General features: G+C 42.1%; 1 protein-coding gene across 1 annotated transcript; it reads left to right on the top strand.

Annotated features, from left to right (window-relative positions):
• The first annotated feature begins 3645 nt into the window (after positions 1-3645).
• LOC110521270 (E3 ubiquitin-protein ligase TRIM16) lies at positions 3646-17644 on the top strand. Its single transcript, XM_021598726.3, has 6 exons — positions 3646-4355; positions 4761-4856; positions 15797-16030; positions 16179-16338; positions 16462-16521; positions 16753-17644. Exons 1-6 carry the CDS (start codon positions 3774-3776, stop codon positions 17268-17270), a joined length of 1650 nt encoding a protein of 549 aa, XP_021454401.2. The 5' UTR covers positions 3646-3773; the 3' UTR covers positions 17271-17644.
• The last annotated feature ends 943 nt before the right edge of the window (positions 17645-18587 follow it).

Raw genomic sequence — 18587 nt, forward strand, 5'->3', positions numbered from 1 at the left:
ATTCTTCAGGGCAAAACTGCTCCAGCTCCTTCAAGTTGGATGTGTTCCTGCTGGTGTACAGCAATCTTTAAGTCATACCACAGATTCTCAATTGGATTGAGGTCTGGGCTTTGACTAGGCAATTCCAATACATTTAAATATTTCCCCTTAAATTAAACCACTCAAGTGTTGCTTTAGCAGTATGCTTGGGGTCATTGTCCTGCTGTAAGGTGAACCTCCGCCCCAGCTTAAATCTCTGGAAGACAAACAGGTTTCCCTCAAGAAGTTCCCTGTATTTAGCTCCATCCATCATTACTTCAATTCTGACCAGTTTCCCAGTCCCTGCCGATGAAAAACATCCCCACAGCATGATGGTGTTCTCGGGGTGATGTGGGGTGTTGGGTTTGTGCCAGACAGGGCGTTTTCCTTGATGTCCAAAAAGCTACATTTTTTTTCTCATCTGACCAGAGTACCTTCTTCCGTATGTTTGGGGAGTCTCCCACATGCCTTTTGGTGAACACCAAAACTTGTTTGCAAATTTTTTTCTTTAAGCAATAGCTTTTTTCCGGCCACTCTTCCGTAAAGCCCAGCTCCGTGGAGTGTACGGCTTAAAGTGGTCCTACGGACAGAATCTCCAATCTCCGCTGTGGAGCTTTGCAGCTCCCTCAGGGTTATCTTTGGTCTCTTTGTTGCCTCTCTGATTTAATGCCCTCCTTGCCTGGTCTGTGAGTTTTGGTGGGCTGCTCTCTCTTGGCAGGTTTGTGGTGCCATATTCTTTCCATTTTTAATAATGGATTTAATGGTGCTCTGTGGGATGTTCAAAGTTTCTGATATTTTTTTAGAACCCAATCCTCATCGGTACTTCTCCACAACTTTGTCCCTGACCTGTTTGGCGAGTTCCTTGGTCTTCATGGTGCCGCTTGCTTGGTGGTGCAGTTTTCTTAGTGGTGTTGCAGACTCTGGGTTATTTCAGAACAGGTGTATATATACTGAAATCATGTGACAGATCACGTGACACTTACATTGCACAAGGGTGGACTTTATGTAATTAATTATGTGACTTCTAAAGGTAATTGGTTGCACCAGATCTTATTTAGGGACTTCATGGCAAAGGGGGAGAATACATATGCACCCACCACTTTTCCATTTTTGAATTTTTTAAACAAGGAACATTTTGAATTTCACTTCCCAAATGTGGACTATTTTGTGTATGTCCATTACATGAAATCCAAATAAAAATATTTTTAATTTACAAGTTGTAATGCAACAAAATAGGAAAAACGCCAAGGGGGGTGAATACATTTGCCTCATGTCTCCACATCTTAACAGCTGTTGTTCCTGAATCATTGGTCTCTCTACCATGCACCCTGAGTGACCAGCCTCATGTCTCCTCATCTTAACAGCTGTTGTTCCTGAATCATTGGTCTCTCTACCATGCACCCTGAGTGACCAGCCTCATGTCTCCACATCTTAACAGCTGTTGTTCCTGAATCATTGGTCTCTCTACCATGCACCCTGAGTGACCAGCCTCATGTCTCCACATCTTAACAGCTGTTGTTCCTGAATCATTGGTCTCTCTACCATGCACCCTGAGTGACCAGCCTCATGTCTCCACATCTTAACAGCTGTTGTTCCTGAATCATTGGTCTCTCTTCCATGCACCCTGAGTGACCAGCCTCATGTCTCCACATCTTAATAAAGCCGTTGTTCCTAAATCATTGGTCTCTCTACCATGTACCCTGAGTGACCAACCTCATGTCTCCACATCTTAACAGCTGTTGTTCCTGAATCATTGGTCTCTCTACCATGTACCCTGAGTGACCAGCCTCATGTCTCCTCATCTTAACAGCTGTTGTTCCTGAATCATTGGTCTCTCTACCATGTACCCTGAGTGACCAGCCTCATGTCTCCTCATCGTAACAGCTGTTGTTCCTGAATCATTGGTCTCTCTACCATGCACCCTGAGTGATGGTTGACCTCATGTCTCCACATCTTAACAGCTGTTGTTCCTGAATCATTGGTCTCTCTACCATGCACCCTGAGTGACCAGCCTCATGTCTACTCATCTTAACAGCTGTTGTTCTTGAATCATTGGTCTCTCTACCATGCACCCTGAGTGATGGTTGACCTCATGTCTCCATATCTTAATAATAAAGCTGTTGTTGAAAGAATCTTCAGTCTCTCCCCTTTCTGGTTAGAATTTCCACTACACATTTTCATGCCTCTGTGTGCAGTTTTTAAGAGATTTCCCAGTGATTATGCTCTGAGGAGAGATAGGTATTTTATTTAGCATTTTGAAATGCTTTTGAAAGTGATTTGTGAAAAATTTATTTTTAGTAAAACTCCAGGATATTTTCCTATTTAAACCAATCCTTTGCCTCCAGTGTCCTGGTCAGGCCCTGAAAACACCAAACAGACAGAGTATTCTACTATCAGGGATGAGAAGAATTTACTACATACAAATAGAAAATACCATAAAGATCAAAATATCAAAATAAACTACTAAATACTTGTATTTTGTGATGTATATAATTACATGTAAGGTATTTAATTTTTTATACAAAATATATTTGGAGGTATCCGGCATGAACAGCCACAACCGTCTCAGTAACGGTTACAAGTCACTCTGGAGAAGATAAATGACTGAAATGGAAATGTATATGTAACGCTCGTTGGAAGAAGTGGACCAAGGTGCAGTGTGGTACGTGTTCATGATACTTTATTTAATCTGAACACCAAACAAAAGAACGTCACGTTCTGAAGGCTACACAGTGCTAACAAAAAACAACATCCCACAACCTGAGGTGGCAAAACAGGCTGCCTAAGTCTGATTCCCAATCAGAGACAACAATAGACAGCTGTCCCTGACTGAGAACCATACCCGGCCAAAACAGAAAAATAACATAGAATTAAAGAACATAGAATGCCCACCCAAATCACACCCTGACCAAACCAAATAGAGACATAAAAAGGCTCTCTAAGGTCAGGGCGTGACAGTACCCCCCCAAAGGTGCGGACTCCGGCCGCAAAACCTGAACCTATAGGGGAGGGTCTGGGTGGGCATCTATCAGCGGTGGCGGGTCTGGTGCGGGACATAGACCCCGCTCCACCTCTGGCTCACCCCACTTTGGTGGCGCCTCTGGTCCAGGGACCCTCGTCGCCGACCCCGGACCGGGGACCCTCGCTGCGTGCCACCTTGGGGGGTACTGTAGTACTATCAGACTGTTGATACCAATGTTGTCATTTAGCAGACAGTCTTATCACACCATAGTACTATCAGACTGTTGATACCAATGTTGTCATTTACCAGACACTCTTATCACACCATAGTACTATCAGACTGTTGATACCAATGTTGTCATTTACCAGACACTCTTATCACACCATAGTACTATCAGACTGCTGATATCATTGTTGTCATTTAGCAGACAGTCTTATCACACCATAGTACTATCAGACTGCTGAGTATTTAGTGTTTAGAAAATACAAAAATACATTGGAGTATAGTTCAGCCCAGTATGATTTATAAGACAAGATACTCAGAAGCAATTAAAATGCGTATTTCAAATACATGCAACATAAATACTGACTATCTCTGCCTACTACCCAACAATCTGTTTTACTTCCTTATCAAAGAAACCACACCCCCTCTACATACTGAGAACACAGTCAAGTAGGAAGCCACTCCCTGTCCTCTGGTGTAGAGTTCCATGAAACAGAAAGTAATCTTTGACACTGAACAGAAAGTAATCTTCGACACTGCCATTGCTTAACCTACGGGAGAGAGCACTAAAATGGCTGACAATCAGGAACTGTTCTGTTGCTCCGTCTGTCTGGATCTACTGAAGGATCCGGTGACTACTGCCTGTGGACACAGTTACTGTACGGGCTGTATTAAAGAAAGCTGGGATCAGGATCGTCTGAAAGGTGTCTACAGCTGTCCACAGTGCAGACAGACCTTTACCCCAAGACCTGTACTGAAGAGAAACATCGTGCTGGCTGAAGTGGTGGAGAAACTGAAGAAGACAGGACTCCAGGCTGCTCCCCCTCCTGCTCTGTGCTATGCTGGACCTGGAGATGTAGCGTGTGATTTCTGCACTGGGGCCAGAAAGCAGAAAGCCCTCATGTCCTGTCTGGTGTGTCTGGCCTCTTACTGTGAGACTCACATCCAACCTCACTATGAATTTCCTGCTTTCAAGAAGCACAAGCTGGTCAAAGCCACCGCACAACTACAGGAGAAGATCTGCTCTCATCATGACAAACTGCTGGAGGTTTACTGTCGTACCGATAAGCAGTGTATCTGTCTGCTGTGTACAATGGATGAACATAAAGGCCATGATACAGTGTCAGCTGCAGCAGAGAGGACTGAGAAACAGGTAAGACCAGAACAACTTGATGGTGACTGTTTGATAAACAAAGAATTAAAGATACAGTAGGAACTAAGACTGTTCGAATGTGAGATAATTCAAATGAAATCGATCCACGGCAGAACAAATATGAACAGAAACCTTGATTATATAGATATTTTAACCCAGATTCTCCAAATGTATCATCATTTTCTAAAGTCAAACACCATTATCATTTGTTATTAAACCCCCAATCAGCTCCCCTAATTTGTGTCATGTTAAAACGATAATAATTCACATAGCAACATAATATAATTTCACACAAACACTTCCACTTTAATCTCTATCTTCTATGTGCCATATGTCACATGACTATACTATTGAGCTACTGGACAAATAAAGTTTGATATCTCATTGAAGAGTGATTCTCCACAGAGGCAGCTGGGGATGAGCCAGCAGAAGGTCCAGCAGAGATTCCAGGAGAGAGAGAAGGAGCTGAAAGAGCTCCAACAGGCTGTGGAGTCTCTCAAGGTGAGTGTTGTTGACCAGAGGAGACACACCATTTCACCTGTCTCCTCCAGTCAAAGAGAGAGAGAGGGGCCCCTCTTCAATCCCACTGACCACACTATGTCTGGACCCCTTTCAGAGAATAGACTGCTTAATATAACCAACAGGATATGAACCCATATGAGCCCAGGTCTACCGTAGAAACCAACGTCTTGACCATTACACAAAGAGGACATTCCCAATTGGGCCGACACTGTTTTTAAAGTCGCAGGCGGGGCTACCTCATCACATAACCTTGAGTAACCATGACCGACTCCTGTCCCCTATACATTAACATGGAGTTCTCTCTCTCTCTCTCTCTCTCTCTCTCTCTCTCTCTCTCTCTCTCTCTCTCTCTCTCTCTCTCTCTCTCTCTCTCTCTCTCTCTCTCTCTCTCTCTCTCTCTCTCTCTCTCTCTCTCTCTCTCTCTCTCTCTCTCTCTCTCTCTCTCTCTCTCTCTCTCTCTCTCTCTCTCTCTCTCTCTCTCTCTCTCTCTCATGTTCAATTCAAAGGGCTTTATTTCCATGGGAAACATATGTTTACATTGCCAAAGCAAGATAAATAGATAATATATATAAGTGAAATAAACAATCATGAACAGTAAGCCTTACACTAAAAAAGTTTAAAAGTAATAGAGACATTTCAAATGTTATAATTCAAGTGCAAACAGAGTGAGCCGTGCACCAGACCGAGTTCTGGAGGTGAAATGGAAATGAATGAGGGAGAGTTAAGTGAGGTAAAGACCTCAGAACCAGAGTCTGGAATCAATGGACATGATAAAGAAGATTCTGGTGGAGTAGGAGTTACATTGTTGGAGAAAGTGGATCCATACCTTTTGGCAGATCCATTTGTGGTTTCAGGGTGGGTGGTAAAGGAGTTGGGTGCAGTTGAATCAGTGAAGGTAACCTAGGTAACCTGTAGTGGAATTCTGATATTTGTTTGTTTCTTCTGACCAGAGGAAGTGGGCGCTCCGTGTCACGTAACTTGGGTCAAGATCTGTTTCTTGCTTTGCTCTCAGGAACAGGACACCATTGAAATGAATGATTTCTGGGGTAGCGTTAAGTGTGGAGGTGGAACAATTGATGGTGGGCGTGGTGAAACAGAGGAGTCACTGTCAGTCCTTTTGAGTTTTGAGTCTTTACCCGACAAAGTCATGTTAGGATATATCAGTTATCCTGTTAGAGTCTTTGTGCCGAAACCACTGAGCTGTTTCAAATCAAATCAAAGTTTATTTGTCACGTGCACCGAATACAACAGGTGTCGACCTTACAGTGAAATGCTTACTTACGAGCCCCTAACTAACAGTGCAGTTTTAAAAAATATGGATAAGAATAAGAGATAACAGTAACAAGTAAAAAAGAGCAGCAGTAAAAAATAACAATATATACAGGGGGGTGCCGGTACAGAGTCAATGTGCGGGGGCACCGGTCAGTTGAAGTTGTATGTACATGTAGGTAGAGTTAATTAAAGTGACTATGCATTGATGACAACAGAGAGTGGCAGTGGTGTGGAGAGGGGAGGGGAAGGGCAATGTGAATAGTCTGGGTAGCCATTTGACTAGATGTTCAGGAGTCTTATGGCTTAGGGGTAGAAGCTGTTTATAACCCTCTTTGACCTAGAATTGGCTCTCCAGGACCGCTTGCCGTGTGGTAGCAGATAGCATGTACATGTAGGTATGGTTAAAGTGACTATTTATATATGATAAAAAGAGAGTAGCGGTAGCGTAAAAGAGGGGTTGTCGGGTGGTGGGTGGTGGGTGGTGGGTGGCGGATGGCGGGACACAATGCAGATAGTCCGGGTAGCCAATGTGCAGGGCACCGGTTAGTCGGGCTAATTGAGGTAGTATGTACATGGATGTATAGTTAAAGTGACTATGCATATGTGATAAACAGAGAGTAGCAGCAGCGTAAAAGAGGGGTTGGGGGGGGGAACACAATGTAAATATTCCAGGTAGCCATTTGATTACCTGTTCAGGAGTCTTATGTCTTTGGGGTAAAAACTGTTGAGAGGCCTTTTGATCCTAGACTTGACGCTTCGGTACCGCTTGCCACGTGGTAGTAGAGAGAGCGATCTATGGCTGGGGTGACTGGGGTCATTAACAATTCTTAGGGCCTTCCTCTGACACCGCCTGGTGTAAAAGTCCTGGATGGCAGGCAGCTTAGCCCCAGTGATGCCTTGCGGTCGGAGGCCGAGCAGTTGCCGTATCAGGCAGTGATGCAACCGGTCAGGATGCTCTTGATGTTGCAGCTGTAGAACCTTTTGAGGATCTGAGGACCCATGACAAATCTTTTTAGTTTCCTGAGGGGGAATAGGCTTTGACGTGCCCTCTTCACTGTCTTGGTGTGTTTGGACCATTTTAATTTGTTGGTGATGTGGAAACCAAGAAACCTGAAGCTCTCAAACAGGTCCACTACATCCCCTTTGATGAGAATGGGGGCGTGCTCTGTCCTCTTATTCCTGTATTCCACAATCATCTCATTTGTCTTGGTTACATTGAGGGATAGGTTATTATTCTGGCACCACCCAGGTCTCTGACCTCCTCCCTGTGGGCTGTCTCATCATTGTCCGTGATCAGGCCTACCACTGTTGTGTCATCTGCAAACTTAATGATGGTGTTGGAGTCGTGCCTAGCCACACAGTCGTGGGTGAACAGGGAGTACAGGAGGGGACTGAGCACGCACCCCTGAGGGTCTCCAGTGTTGAGGATCAGCGTGGCAGATGTATTGTCAGGAAGTTCAGGATCCAGTTGCAGAGGGAGGTGTTTAGTCCCAGGATCCTTAGCTTAGTGGTGAGCTTTGAGGGTACTATGGTGCTGAATGCTGAGCTGTAGTCAATGAACAGCATTCTCACATAGGTGTTCCTTGAGTCCAGGTGGGAAAGGGCAGTGTGGAGTGCAATAGAGATTGCTTCATCTGTGGATCTGTTTGGGTGGTATGCAAATTGGAGTGGGTCTATGGTTTCTGGGATAATGGTGTTGATGTGAGCCATTACCAGCCTTTCAAAGCACTTCATGGCTACAGAAGTGAGTGCTACGGGTCTGTAGTCATTTAGGCAGGTTGCCTTTGTGTTCTTGGGCACAGGGACTATGGTGGTCTGCTTGAAGCATGTTGGTATTACAGACTCAATCAGGGACATGTTGAAAATGTCAGTGAAGACACCTGCCAGATGGTCAGCAAATGCATGGAGCACACATCCTGGTAATCCATCTGGCCCCGCAGCCTTGTGAATGTTGACCTGTTTAAAGGTCTTACTCACGTCGGCTATGGAGAGAGTGATCACACTGTTGTCTGGAACAGCTGATGCTGTCATACATGCCTCAGTGTTGCTTGCCTCGAAAAGAGCATAGAAGTGATTTAACTCGTCTGGTATGCTCGTGTCACTGGGCAGCATGCGGCTGTGCTTCTCTTTGTAGTCCGTAATAGGTTGCAAGCCCTGCCACATAAGATGAGCGTCGGAGCCGATGTGGTACGATTCAATATTAGCCCTGTATTGACGCTTTGCCTGTTTGGTGGTTCGTCGGAGGGCATAGCAGGATTTCTCATAAGCTTCCGGGTTAGAGTTCCGCACCTTGGACGCGTCAGCTCTACCCTTTAGCTCAGTGCGAATGTTGTCTGTAATCCATGGCTTCTGGTTGGGGTATGTACGTACAGTCACTGTGGGGACGACGTCCTCAATGCACTTATTGAAAAAGTAAATGACTGATGTGGTGTACTCCTCAATGCCATCGGGAGAATTCCTGAACATGTTCCAGTCTGTGATAACAAACCAGTCCTGTAGTTTAGCATCTGCTTCAAATGGCCACTTTTAAATTGATCTAGTCACTGGTGCTTCCTGCTTTAATTTTTGCAGGAGGATAGAATTGTGGTCAGATTGACCAAATGGTGGGCAAGGGATAGCCTTGTACATGTCTCTGTGTGTGGAGTACAGGTGATCTAGACTTTTTATCCCTCTGGATGCACATTTAACATGTTGATAGAAATGAGGTAGAACTGATTTAAGTTTCCTTGCATTAAAGTTTAGCCCACTAGGAGCACCGCCTCTGGGTGAGTGGTTTCCTGTTTGCTATTTTCTTATACAGCTGACTGAGTGCGGTCTTAGTGCCAGCATCCGTCTGGGGTGGAAAATAAACAGCCACGAAAAGTATAGATGAAAACTATCTTTGCAAATAGTGTGGTCTGCAGTTTGTCATAAGATACTCTGCTTCAGGCGAGCAAAATCTAGAGACTTCCTTAGATTTTTCGTGCACCAGCTGTTGTTTACAAATATGCCACCGTAAACATTATGTACAAAATATGTACAAATGAAGCGAAATAAAACACATAATAGCACCATTGGTCGGGCGCCCGTAAAACTCCTGCCATTTCTTCCGGCGCCATTTTAGGTGCAGCGTTTATGGTCATGTTGCTGCAGTTTGTAGCTATCGGAGATTCCAATATGTGGGAAGTGTGCAGGAGGGCGGGCGGGCCATTTGTGCTCAAGGCGGGCGGGCCATTTACTTAGTTAAACTTGAAAGGGAATACAATTCTCTCACCTCAAAGGTTTAACATCACATTACATCATTTCACAAATAGTTTCATCTTTACTCATTCATTTCATACAATAATTAGATGTAAACCTCATAATTGAGAAATGTACACATTCAGATATATAGTTGTGTGTTTCCTGTCCTCTCTGAGGTCACCAAATGAAACACACTCATTATACCCGTCAATACCCGACAATTCCCACATTCTTATGAGTGGATTTTTTTTTTCAAATTCCCATTTTGGGAATTTAGGAGTTCGCCATGTGAAATCCTTTGTTCTCTCTGTGTCTCTCTTTCTGCATGACCAGGGGTAGAGAGTCTCCGCCAGGAATTTATGTCCCGAGATAACAGAACCTGGGTGTAGGAGAGAGTGAGAGAGAGGGCGAAGCCATGATCTATACCCAGAAAGGGCCACGTCATGATACCTACTATTGGAGGTATAATGAATTGAGTGAATGGGTGTAATAGTGAGTTTCTGCTGGGTCCCAGCACATTTGGGTGTGTTTGGGTGTTTGAGCTTTAAAACAAGATATAATTGTTATTAATGTTCCACTGGGTAGAGGTGAAGCCAAATGTAAGATCAGAGCCATTTCGATAGATGTGTAGCAGAAGAGATGGGACTGAGCACAAGGGACAACATTTATATGCCCTCCAAAAGAAAGGTCGGTGGACCAAGATTCATAGGTCAGATTAGGAAGGAAGAGATGATGTTTACTCGATTGTGTTTAGGACATTGTACATTGAACTGGTCATTACATCTGGTTGGCAGCATGTGAATGTTCTGTGTCTGGAGGGGATTGTCAATGAAACGGTGGAGCATGTGTTGTTATATTGTTGTAAGTATGTTGAAGAGAGGGAAAGATTGAAGTGTAGGGTCATTGAGTTTGGACGGGGTTGGGGGGGTTTGGAAGGGATTTGGGGGATGGGGGAGGGTCTATTAGAAGTTAGTAGGGCTCTTTTTTAGTTTCTCAGAAGTACTGAGTAGGGTAGGAGGATTTATAAATGTTGTAAAAAACCGTGATTGAACACACTCCAGCACAGTAGGTGGCGCCATGCACCTTTAATGTTTGTTTGCAGTCCGCCATTATACCATAGAAGAAGAAGAAGTTGTGTGAGGGTTACTGTTCCTTTTTATTTGTGTATTTATTTTATTTTATTTTTGTATTTTATTTTGTGGTTCATGAGGAGGGTTACTATTCTTTTTTTGTTTGGTTCTTGCGTATTTTCCTAAATTATTTTCTCATGTTTGAGGGATTGTTTATTGGTTTCTACTGTTTATCGGTTAGAGTTGAGGGGGGAGTAGGGGAAGTTTGTTTGGGCGGCGTGATGGCTTCAACCGGGTGGAGAAGAAACGCTGTCTCTTCGGGTCCATTCTGGAGAATGTTGTGGACGAATTGTTGATCACGGTCGGCGAACAGGTGGGAGCTGAACATATACACTCTGTATCCAGAATGAACAAGGCGGTGGTTGTGGTAATGAAAAGGTGAGTCTTGTTGTTCTTTCGACACTAATCTGCCTCTGTTTATTACGTCCAAACAGATTCACAAGGAGTTGGTTTGTTTTGGTAAATTTGCAAGTGGTTTTTGTGTGCTCTCGTCTACGTGCCAAGTGCAATCCGTTAAACATGTTGTCTCTTTTTGTAGGCAAGTGTTTGTTTCTTACAAACTTCAAGGTAAAGCAGGGGGAGGGGTGGTACCCAGGGTTTGCTAGCACAGATAGTTTTCAGGGTTTTGAGTGTCGTGGAAATTTCCTGTATTACCAAATCATGAGAGAGCAAACCACACACAAGTCAGAGTTATATCATAACGTCCATATTTAATTATATACGCTTCACCATAGCCCTGTGACTCTCAGATCAATTCAGTGTCTATAAATGAATTCTCTGAGAATGCTTACAAAACAATTCTTAGTATCATTTATAGCCAAGACACACCCCTCTCAACTCACATGACAAATAACAGATCTTAGGAACATTACAAAGGAAGACTTTACTTGAGAGAGGAGTATCCCATAGCCAGACAGCATTAGCTATAAATTATCGTTCAGTTTGGTCTCCTTAAACAAAGGTCCTATCTCGTTCTTGGTACTACTTAGGACCAAAACATTACCTCATCCAATGGCATATATCAATTGTCAATTCTAGATACTCCCATGTCAAATACAACCCTCCTGGACAAGATCAGAAAAGACAGTGAGCCTCCTAGGCCATATACTAAATCAAGATAAGGGCAACCTCAGAGGGGACATGTAATAGTTACAGACACATTCCCATAAGAAGACAAGCCTGACCTCTCCCCTCTCTGGGGCCCAAGTAACTTTACCCACATAAGCATACTTATGAAAATGGATAAAACATCTTATTTATCAATGTTACCTAAATAATTCTGATTCTGCCACAACATGAGTGTGGGCCACATGGGGCATAATGCAATTGCAGACAAGCGCTACCAGCCGGCTAGGACTAGGCTGGACACATGCCATTTTTAATGACTTTTTCTGATAAAACTAGTTCATTGCATCCGCCATGGAGCCTAGTTTAATTTTATTACCATATTTATCAGTTTCACTCTGCCAGCTCCTACTAGTTGTTTTGAAAAAACAGGCCTAATTTTAGGTCATGTTTCACCCTGCCAGCTCCTATTAGTTGTTTTGAAAGAACAGGCCTTATTTTAGATCATATTTCACCCTGCCAGCTCCTATTAGTTGTATTGAAAAAATAGGCCTTATTTTAGGTGATGTCTCACCCTGCCCAGCTACTTGGTGAGGAAGCTCACTGTTCACCTGGTTACACGTTGTGTAGATGCTCAGTATTAGCAATGGTTGCCTTTCAAGTTTCGTGAATAAGGTATGTAGTACCCACATAAGACCACATGGAGGAGCAAGAGAGCTATACCCTGAACCTAACAATCAATCAATCAAATGTATTTATAAAGTCCGTTTTACATCAGCAGATGTCACAAAGTGCTGTACAGAAACTCTAACTCTAAGTACCTATTTTAGCCTAATCCCTAATTCTAGGGTAGGGTAGCCTAGAACATATTTAGAAACAATTTTTGTAATAATATTATGTTAGTAAATACCATTAGAGTACTAAATAGGATTAATTATTTTGACATTATACAACCCTCTTGGTTAGTAAATTTACCTCAACAGCCTCGGAATAGAAAAGACGATGCATCTTCCAGCCCTACAATAAATGACATCTTGCAACCCTCACGGTTAGTAAATGTACCTCAACATGCCCCTCTCTTGTGGGAGAAGGCAGAGTGCTCGCTGCCGCTGACGGCACAAGCTTTTGGCAGGGCTTGTTGAGTTGGATACTTGTGAGAGAAGGCAGAGCGGCTCGATACTGGTTGATGAATTTGACAATGAGTGTACTAGGAAAATACATTTTTGTTGTCCCGAGGTGACTGACTTAATGTTCAGGCTTATTGATAATCGTTTTAGTAATAAAGTATGACTTCAAAACATGAGCATAAAACAGGTAATATTAAACATCATTATACTACCTCACAGTAATCTGTCAAATGCTTTTTCAGTTCTTCTTCTTGCGTTAGCAGTGTGGAAGGGGACAGAACCAAGCACAGACATGAGTTTTCCTGTGAGGGGGAGAGGTGTATCTAGGGGAGAACTAAACTAAACTTCTGAAATGTCATTCTTGGTCTTAAGCGTCCATCTATTGGAATTATTTAGCAACTGCAGTAGTACTGAATAAAGTGTATATCCTTACTAAAGTAGTAATTACTCAGAATTACAAAATATAAAATGTTCTAGTTCATTATATCACTAACATGCATAAAATAACCATTTATAGCATAATAATGAAACTGACATAAACCAAAAACACCATACATTTAATTATATTTAAAAAAAATACCAGTCAAAAGTTTTGACACCTACTCATTTCACGGTTTTCCTTTATTTTTTACTTTGTAGAATATTTGTATTTCTTTATTTTTATTTAACCTTTATTTAACTAGGAAAGTCGGTTAAGAACAAACTGTTATTTACAATGACGGCCTACCCAGGTGTCGTGTCTTTGGCTATGCAGGATGAAGTGATATGACATGCTCTTCTATAAAATCATTTCTCTGTAATTACTATTACCCGATTGATCTAATCATGTAAATGTAATTAACTAGAAAGTCAGGGCACCAGGAAATAATATTTATAGAGCTGTTATCTTCTGAATAAACTCTTAAAGACCTAGTAATATTTTACATCAATAGCAGTCAATGTTAATCGTCACCTTATTTCAGTCTCACCTGAAAGTTGTAAATTCTTGGTTTTCTTCACAAACCCTGGCTAACAAGTTGAATCAGCAATACAACATTGGGTTTAATTATTTATTTACTAAATACCTAACTAATCACATAGAATTACATATACACAGAATTAATCATACCTTGATTACAAATTATGTCATAAAGGAAAATGTTCCTAGCGGACGGAACAGATATGACAGCTGGTTACACAAAGAAAAAGGGTTGGGTTTGAGTGAAAGAGCGGGAAGACTGAAGAACAAAGGGAGAAGCGATGTCACTATCGGGCCGTAGGCAGCTACTCTATCGTAAATACAGAATCTTATGCATTCTAAATTACCGCCCATTTGGAAAAGGAAAATGCAATAAATATTTACTCTGAGCTGCGCTTCAATAGGTTGGTGGTAGATGGAAGGCTGTGTTTCCCAACAGAGTCCTTTGTCCTTTGAAGAGTGTCTCTGGTGGTGAACGGGATACGTTGTAGTGTTGTCCTTATGTGGTAGACGGGATACTCTGTATTTCCTCTCCTAGCCCACATTTATGCGGCCGCTGCTAACTCAACGGCTAGGAGGTATCACTTCTGTAGCAAATAAGAGCTCAAAGTTCATACCATTCGCAACCAAAGCTCACGCTGAGGTTGGCTTCATTCTGTAGTTATTATCTGAATCCTTCTGACATCGGACCGTCATCTTAATGTACAGGAGGTTACAGGAGGTGTCGTGGAAATTTCCTCTATTTACCAAATCATGGGAGCAAACCACACACACACGTCAGAGTTAGTTATAAAAGTCCATCTTTAATTATATGAGCTCTTATCACAATCCTGTGACTCTCAGATAATTCAGTGTCTCCCAGTGAATCCTCTGAGAGTCCCCTTACAATGCAACTGAGTTCCTTTAATAGCAAAGACACACATAGTCAGACAGCATAGACATAACTCATCGTTCAGCTTTGTCTCCTTTCTCAAACCCCAGAACCATAAACCAACCCTCCATATCAACAGGCATATATCAAATTGTCATTTAGATACAACCAACTCAAAATACAACAAATCCTGGACAAGCTCACGGAGAGGAGAATGATTCCAGACACTGCCATCTCCGATGGGAAAACTAGGGAGTGAACTGGCACACACACAGTGGGGCAAAAGACATGTTTACACATGATGACACTTTGACCTCTCCCCTCTCAGCGGCCATGCAACTTAGTCTTGACATAGAACAGATACTGCAATCCTGCCCACAGTATTATACAAAAATACCATTCTGATGAGAATTAACTTACACACATTTGATAAATATAAAACATCTTACATATGTTACCAACAAATTCTGATTATCCCACGACAGAGGTTACATTTTCGTCAAGGGCTTATATAGTGGAGGGAGAAGGGTGTGTTTCATAGTTTATAACCCGTGTCTCTTCACAGGGACGGGCCACTGATTGAGCAGAGCTCTAATCTTATGAAAACCCAATTCTCTCATTTGGAAGCTAAAATAATAAGCTAACTATAATGTGTAGACTTTCCCAGATACAGTTTATCTCGTCCTGTCATCAGTCATAATGTCTCAGATGACAGCCGAACTGACATCATACTCATTAAGTACCAACGGATATTTTTAACTGGTTCCATTACCGAAATATGGTTCCTTTCCCTCCACTTGTTTGATGTTCCCAGACTCTCTGTTTAACAAAGGCTATTCAAAAGTCCCTCTGTAGAGTCAGAGAGAGAGGGAAGGGAGAAAGGTATTTATGGGGGGGTCATAAACCTTACCCACAGGCCAACATCATGACACAGGCCAAACTTGGACTATGATGGGCCAATTGTGTGCTGCCTTATGGGACTCCCAATCAGGCCTTCATGAGTTTTACAAAATTATCAATATTGTTAAGATGTTTCAGGAGGTATGGGGGCTCAGGGGGGCTGTCTGTACGGCTGGAGAGGAGGGGTTGGATGTACGGTTGGAATGTGGTGCTGGATGGTGTATTATACTGTGGTGTTGGGTACTGTATAATGTGATTGTGTGGAGGTTGAGGTGGCACGCAATGTGTTATTAGGAGGGGGTGGTGTTAGTGTAATGAGGATGGCTCATATAAGTAAGATAAGTCAGTCGCTGTCTCTCTCTATCTCTTAACAGCACTCTGCACAGGCAGCAGTGGAGGACAGTGATAATATATTTACTGAGCTGATCTGCTCCATTGAGAGAAGGCGCTCTGAGGTAAAGAAGCTGATCAGAGCCCAAGAGAAGGCTCAAGTGAGTCAAGCTGAAGGACTCCTGGAGCAACTGAAGCAGGAGATCGCTGAGCTGAGGAAGAGAAGCACTGAGCTGGAGCAGCTCTCACACACAGAGGATCACATCCATTTCCTCCAGGTAACTAAACTGCCTTGATACATGAGATATGAAATTTTAACTCAACGTGACACTCAATAATTTGGTTCTGTTCTCTCTCTGTCTCTCTCTCTGTTCCTCTCTCTCTCTCTCTCTCTCTCTCTCTCTCTCTCTCTCTCTCTGTCTCCAGAGTTATCAGTCTCTCTCCAGTATCAGTGTATCTTCAGACTTACCCAGCATCGTTGTCCATCCTCTTCAGTACTTTGGAGATGTGAGTAAGACTGTGTCTGAACTGAGAGAGAAACTAGAAGACTTCCTTAAAGGAGAATGGAACAAGATCTCCACTACAGGTGTGTTGAAAACAATAAGAACATCAACTTTCGACCATTGAAAGTTCCCTACTAGTCATATACATGTGGAATATGGTATGATGATAACATTCCCTCTCTCTGTCAATGTGTTTGTGTCTGTAGTGAATATAGTGGATGTTGTACTGCCTCCAGAGCCCAAGACCAGAGAACAGTTGTTACAATGTGAGTCTCTTTATTGTGAAGTAACTAACAGTCTCTTTTTTACTGATACTCCTAACAATCCCTCTAGAAATATATAGCAATAGTAGATCTAATCAAAGACTGGGTATCTATCTGGCTCCTCCTATTTCTCTGATTTGATTTCTGCTGTGCTCTTACACAAGACAGGGTGGATACAGTATCTGACTTAACTTTTGTTCTAACTCCCCTCATTGGTCTCTGCTCTTCTCCCAGATTCCTGTCAGCTCACACTGGACCCAAAAACAGTATACACACGCCTCTCTCTGTCTGAAGGGAACAGAAAGGTGACCTATACAGGCCAACCCCAACCATATCCTGATCATCCAGACAGATTCACCAACCATTGTCAGGTTCTGTGTAGAGAGGGTCTGTCTGGACGCTGTTACTGGGAGGTGGAGTGGAGTGGGGATGTTGATACAGCAGTCTCCTATAAAGATGTCAGCAGAACAGAGAGAGATGGTGGATTTGGAGACAATAAAAACTCCTGGAGTTTAGAGTGCTCTAGTGGTGGTTATTGTTTCATACACAATAATGTTGTGACTAAAGTATCAGGCCCTCAGTCCTCCAGAGTAGGAGTGTACCTGGATCACAAGGCAGGTACTCTGTCCTTCTACAGTGTCTCTGACACAATGACCCTCCTCCACAGAGTCCAGACCACATTCACTCAGTCCCTCTATCCTGGGTTTTATCTCTATAGTTATAATGATACTGCTGAGCTGGTTAAACTGTAGTAGGGTCCACATAGATACTAGTCATGCTGGTGGTGATGGTCCCCAGATATAGCCCCGGATGTGATGATTCATTCTGCTCTGATCTTCAGAAGATGTTATGTATTCATATTTCATAAATTGCATTGTTCATTTCCATTAATCATAATGTATGGTGTTGATGTATATTGTTGGTCATTCAGAACCATTATTTTTTCTCAATTGGGTTTGATAACAAGTTCAAACAGCTGCCATTAATACAGGTAACGAGTGGAGGACAGAGGAGCCTCTTAAAGAATAAGTTACAGGTTTGTGAGAGCCAGAAATCTTGCCTTTTTGTAGGTGACCAAATACTTATTTTCCACCATAATTTGCAAATAAATTCATTAAAAATCCTACAATGTGATTTTCTGGATTTTTTTTCTCATTTTGTCTGTCACAGTTGTACCTATGATGACAATTACAGGCCTCTCTCATCTTTTCAAGTGGGAGAACTTGCACAATTGGTGGCTGACTAAATACTTTTTTGCCCCACTGTATATATATATACTCCAACATTGACTGGTACAGTGTATGTATATTTATCTATATTTATACTCCAGGACTCCAACATTGACTGGTATTGTGTATATATATATATATATTTATACTCCAGAACTCCAACATTGCTCATCCTTATATTTTAATGTTTCTTAATTCCTTTACTTTTTACATGAGTGTGTATTGTTAGATTTTACTGCACTGTTGGAGCCAGGATCACCAAGCATTTCACTACACCAGCAATAACATCTGCTAAATATGTGTATGTGACCAATAACATCTGTTAAATATGTGTATGTGACCAATAACATCTGTTAAATATGTGTATGTGACCAATAACATCTGCTAAATATGTGTATGTGACCAATAACATCTGTTAAATATGTGTATGTGACCAATAACATCTGCTAAACATGTGTATGTGACCAATAACATCTGCTAACCATGGGTATGTGACCAATAACATCTGCTAAATATGTGTATGTGACCAATAACATCTGCTAAATATGTGTATGTGACCAATAACATCTGTTAACCATGTGTATATGACCAATAACATCTGTTAAATATGTGTATGTGACCAATAACATCTGCTAAATATGTGTATGTGACCAATAACATCTGCTAACTATGTGTATGTGACCAATAACATCTGTTAAATATGTGTATGTGACCAATAACATCTGTTAAATATGTGTATGTGACCAATAACATCTGTTAAATATGTGTATGTGACCAATACAATTGGATTTGATTGTATTTTTTAAAGTGTTACATAATTCTCAATCCGCGTTGTGTCTT

Source organism: Oncorhynchus mykiss, chromosome 4 (assembly GCF_057628025.1).
Source record: "Oncorhynchus mykiss isolate SJ-2025 chromosome 4, ASM5762802v1, whole genome shotgun sequence".
Lineage (NCBI taxonomy): Eukaryota > Metazoa > Chordata > Actinopteri > Salmoniformes > Salmonidae > Oncorhynchus > Oncorhynchus mykiss.

Coding starts and splice junctions, on each gene's coding strand:
- LOC110521270 (XM_021598726.3), top strand. CDS start 3,774: ATGGCTGACAATCAGGAACTGTTCTGTTGCTCCGTCTGTCTGGATCTA. Junction 4,857..15,796: donor AGGCTGTGGAGTCTCTCAAG/GTGAGTGTTGTT, acceptor ATCTCTTAACAG/CACTCTGCACAGGCAGCAGT. Junction 16,522..16,752: donor CAGAGAACAGTTGTTACAAT/GTGAGTCTCTTT, acceptor CTCTTCTCCCAG/ATTCCTGTCAGCTCACACTG.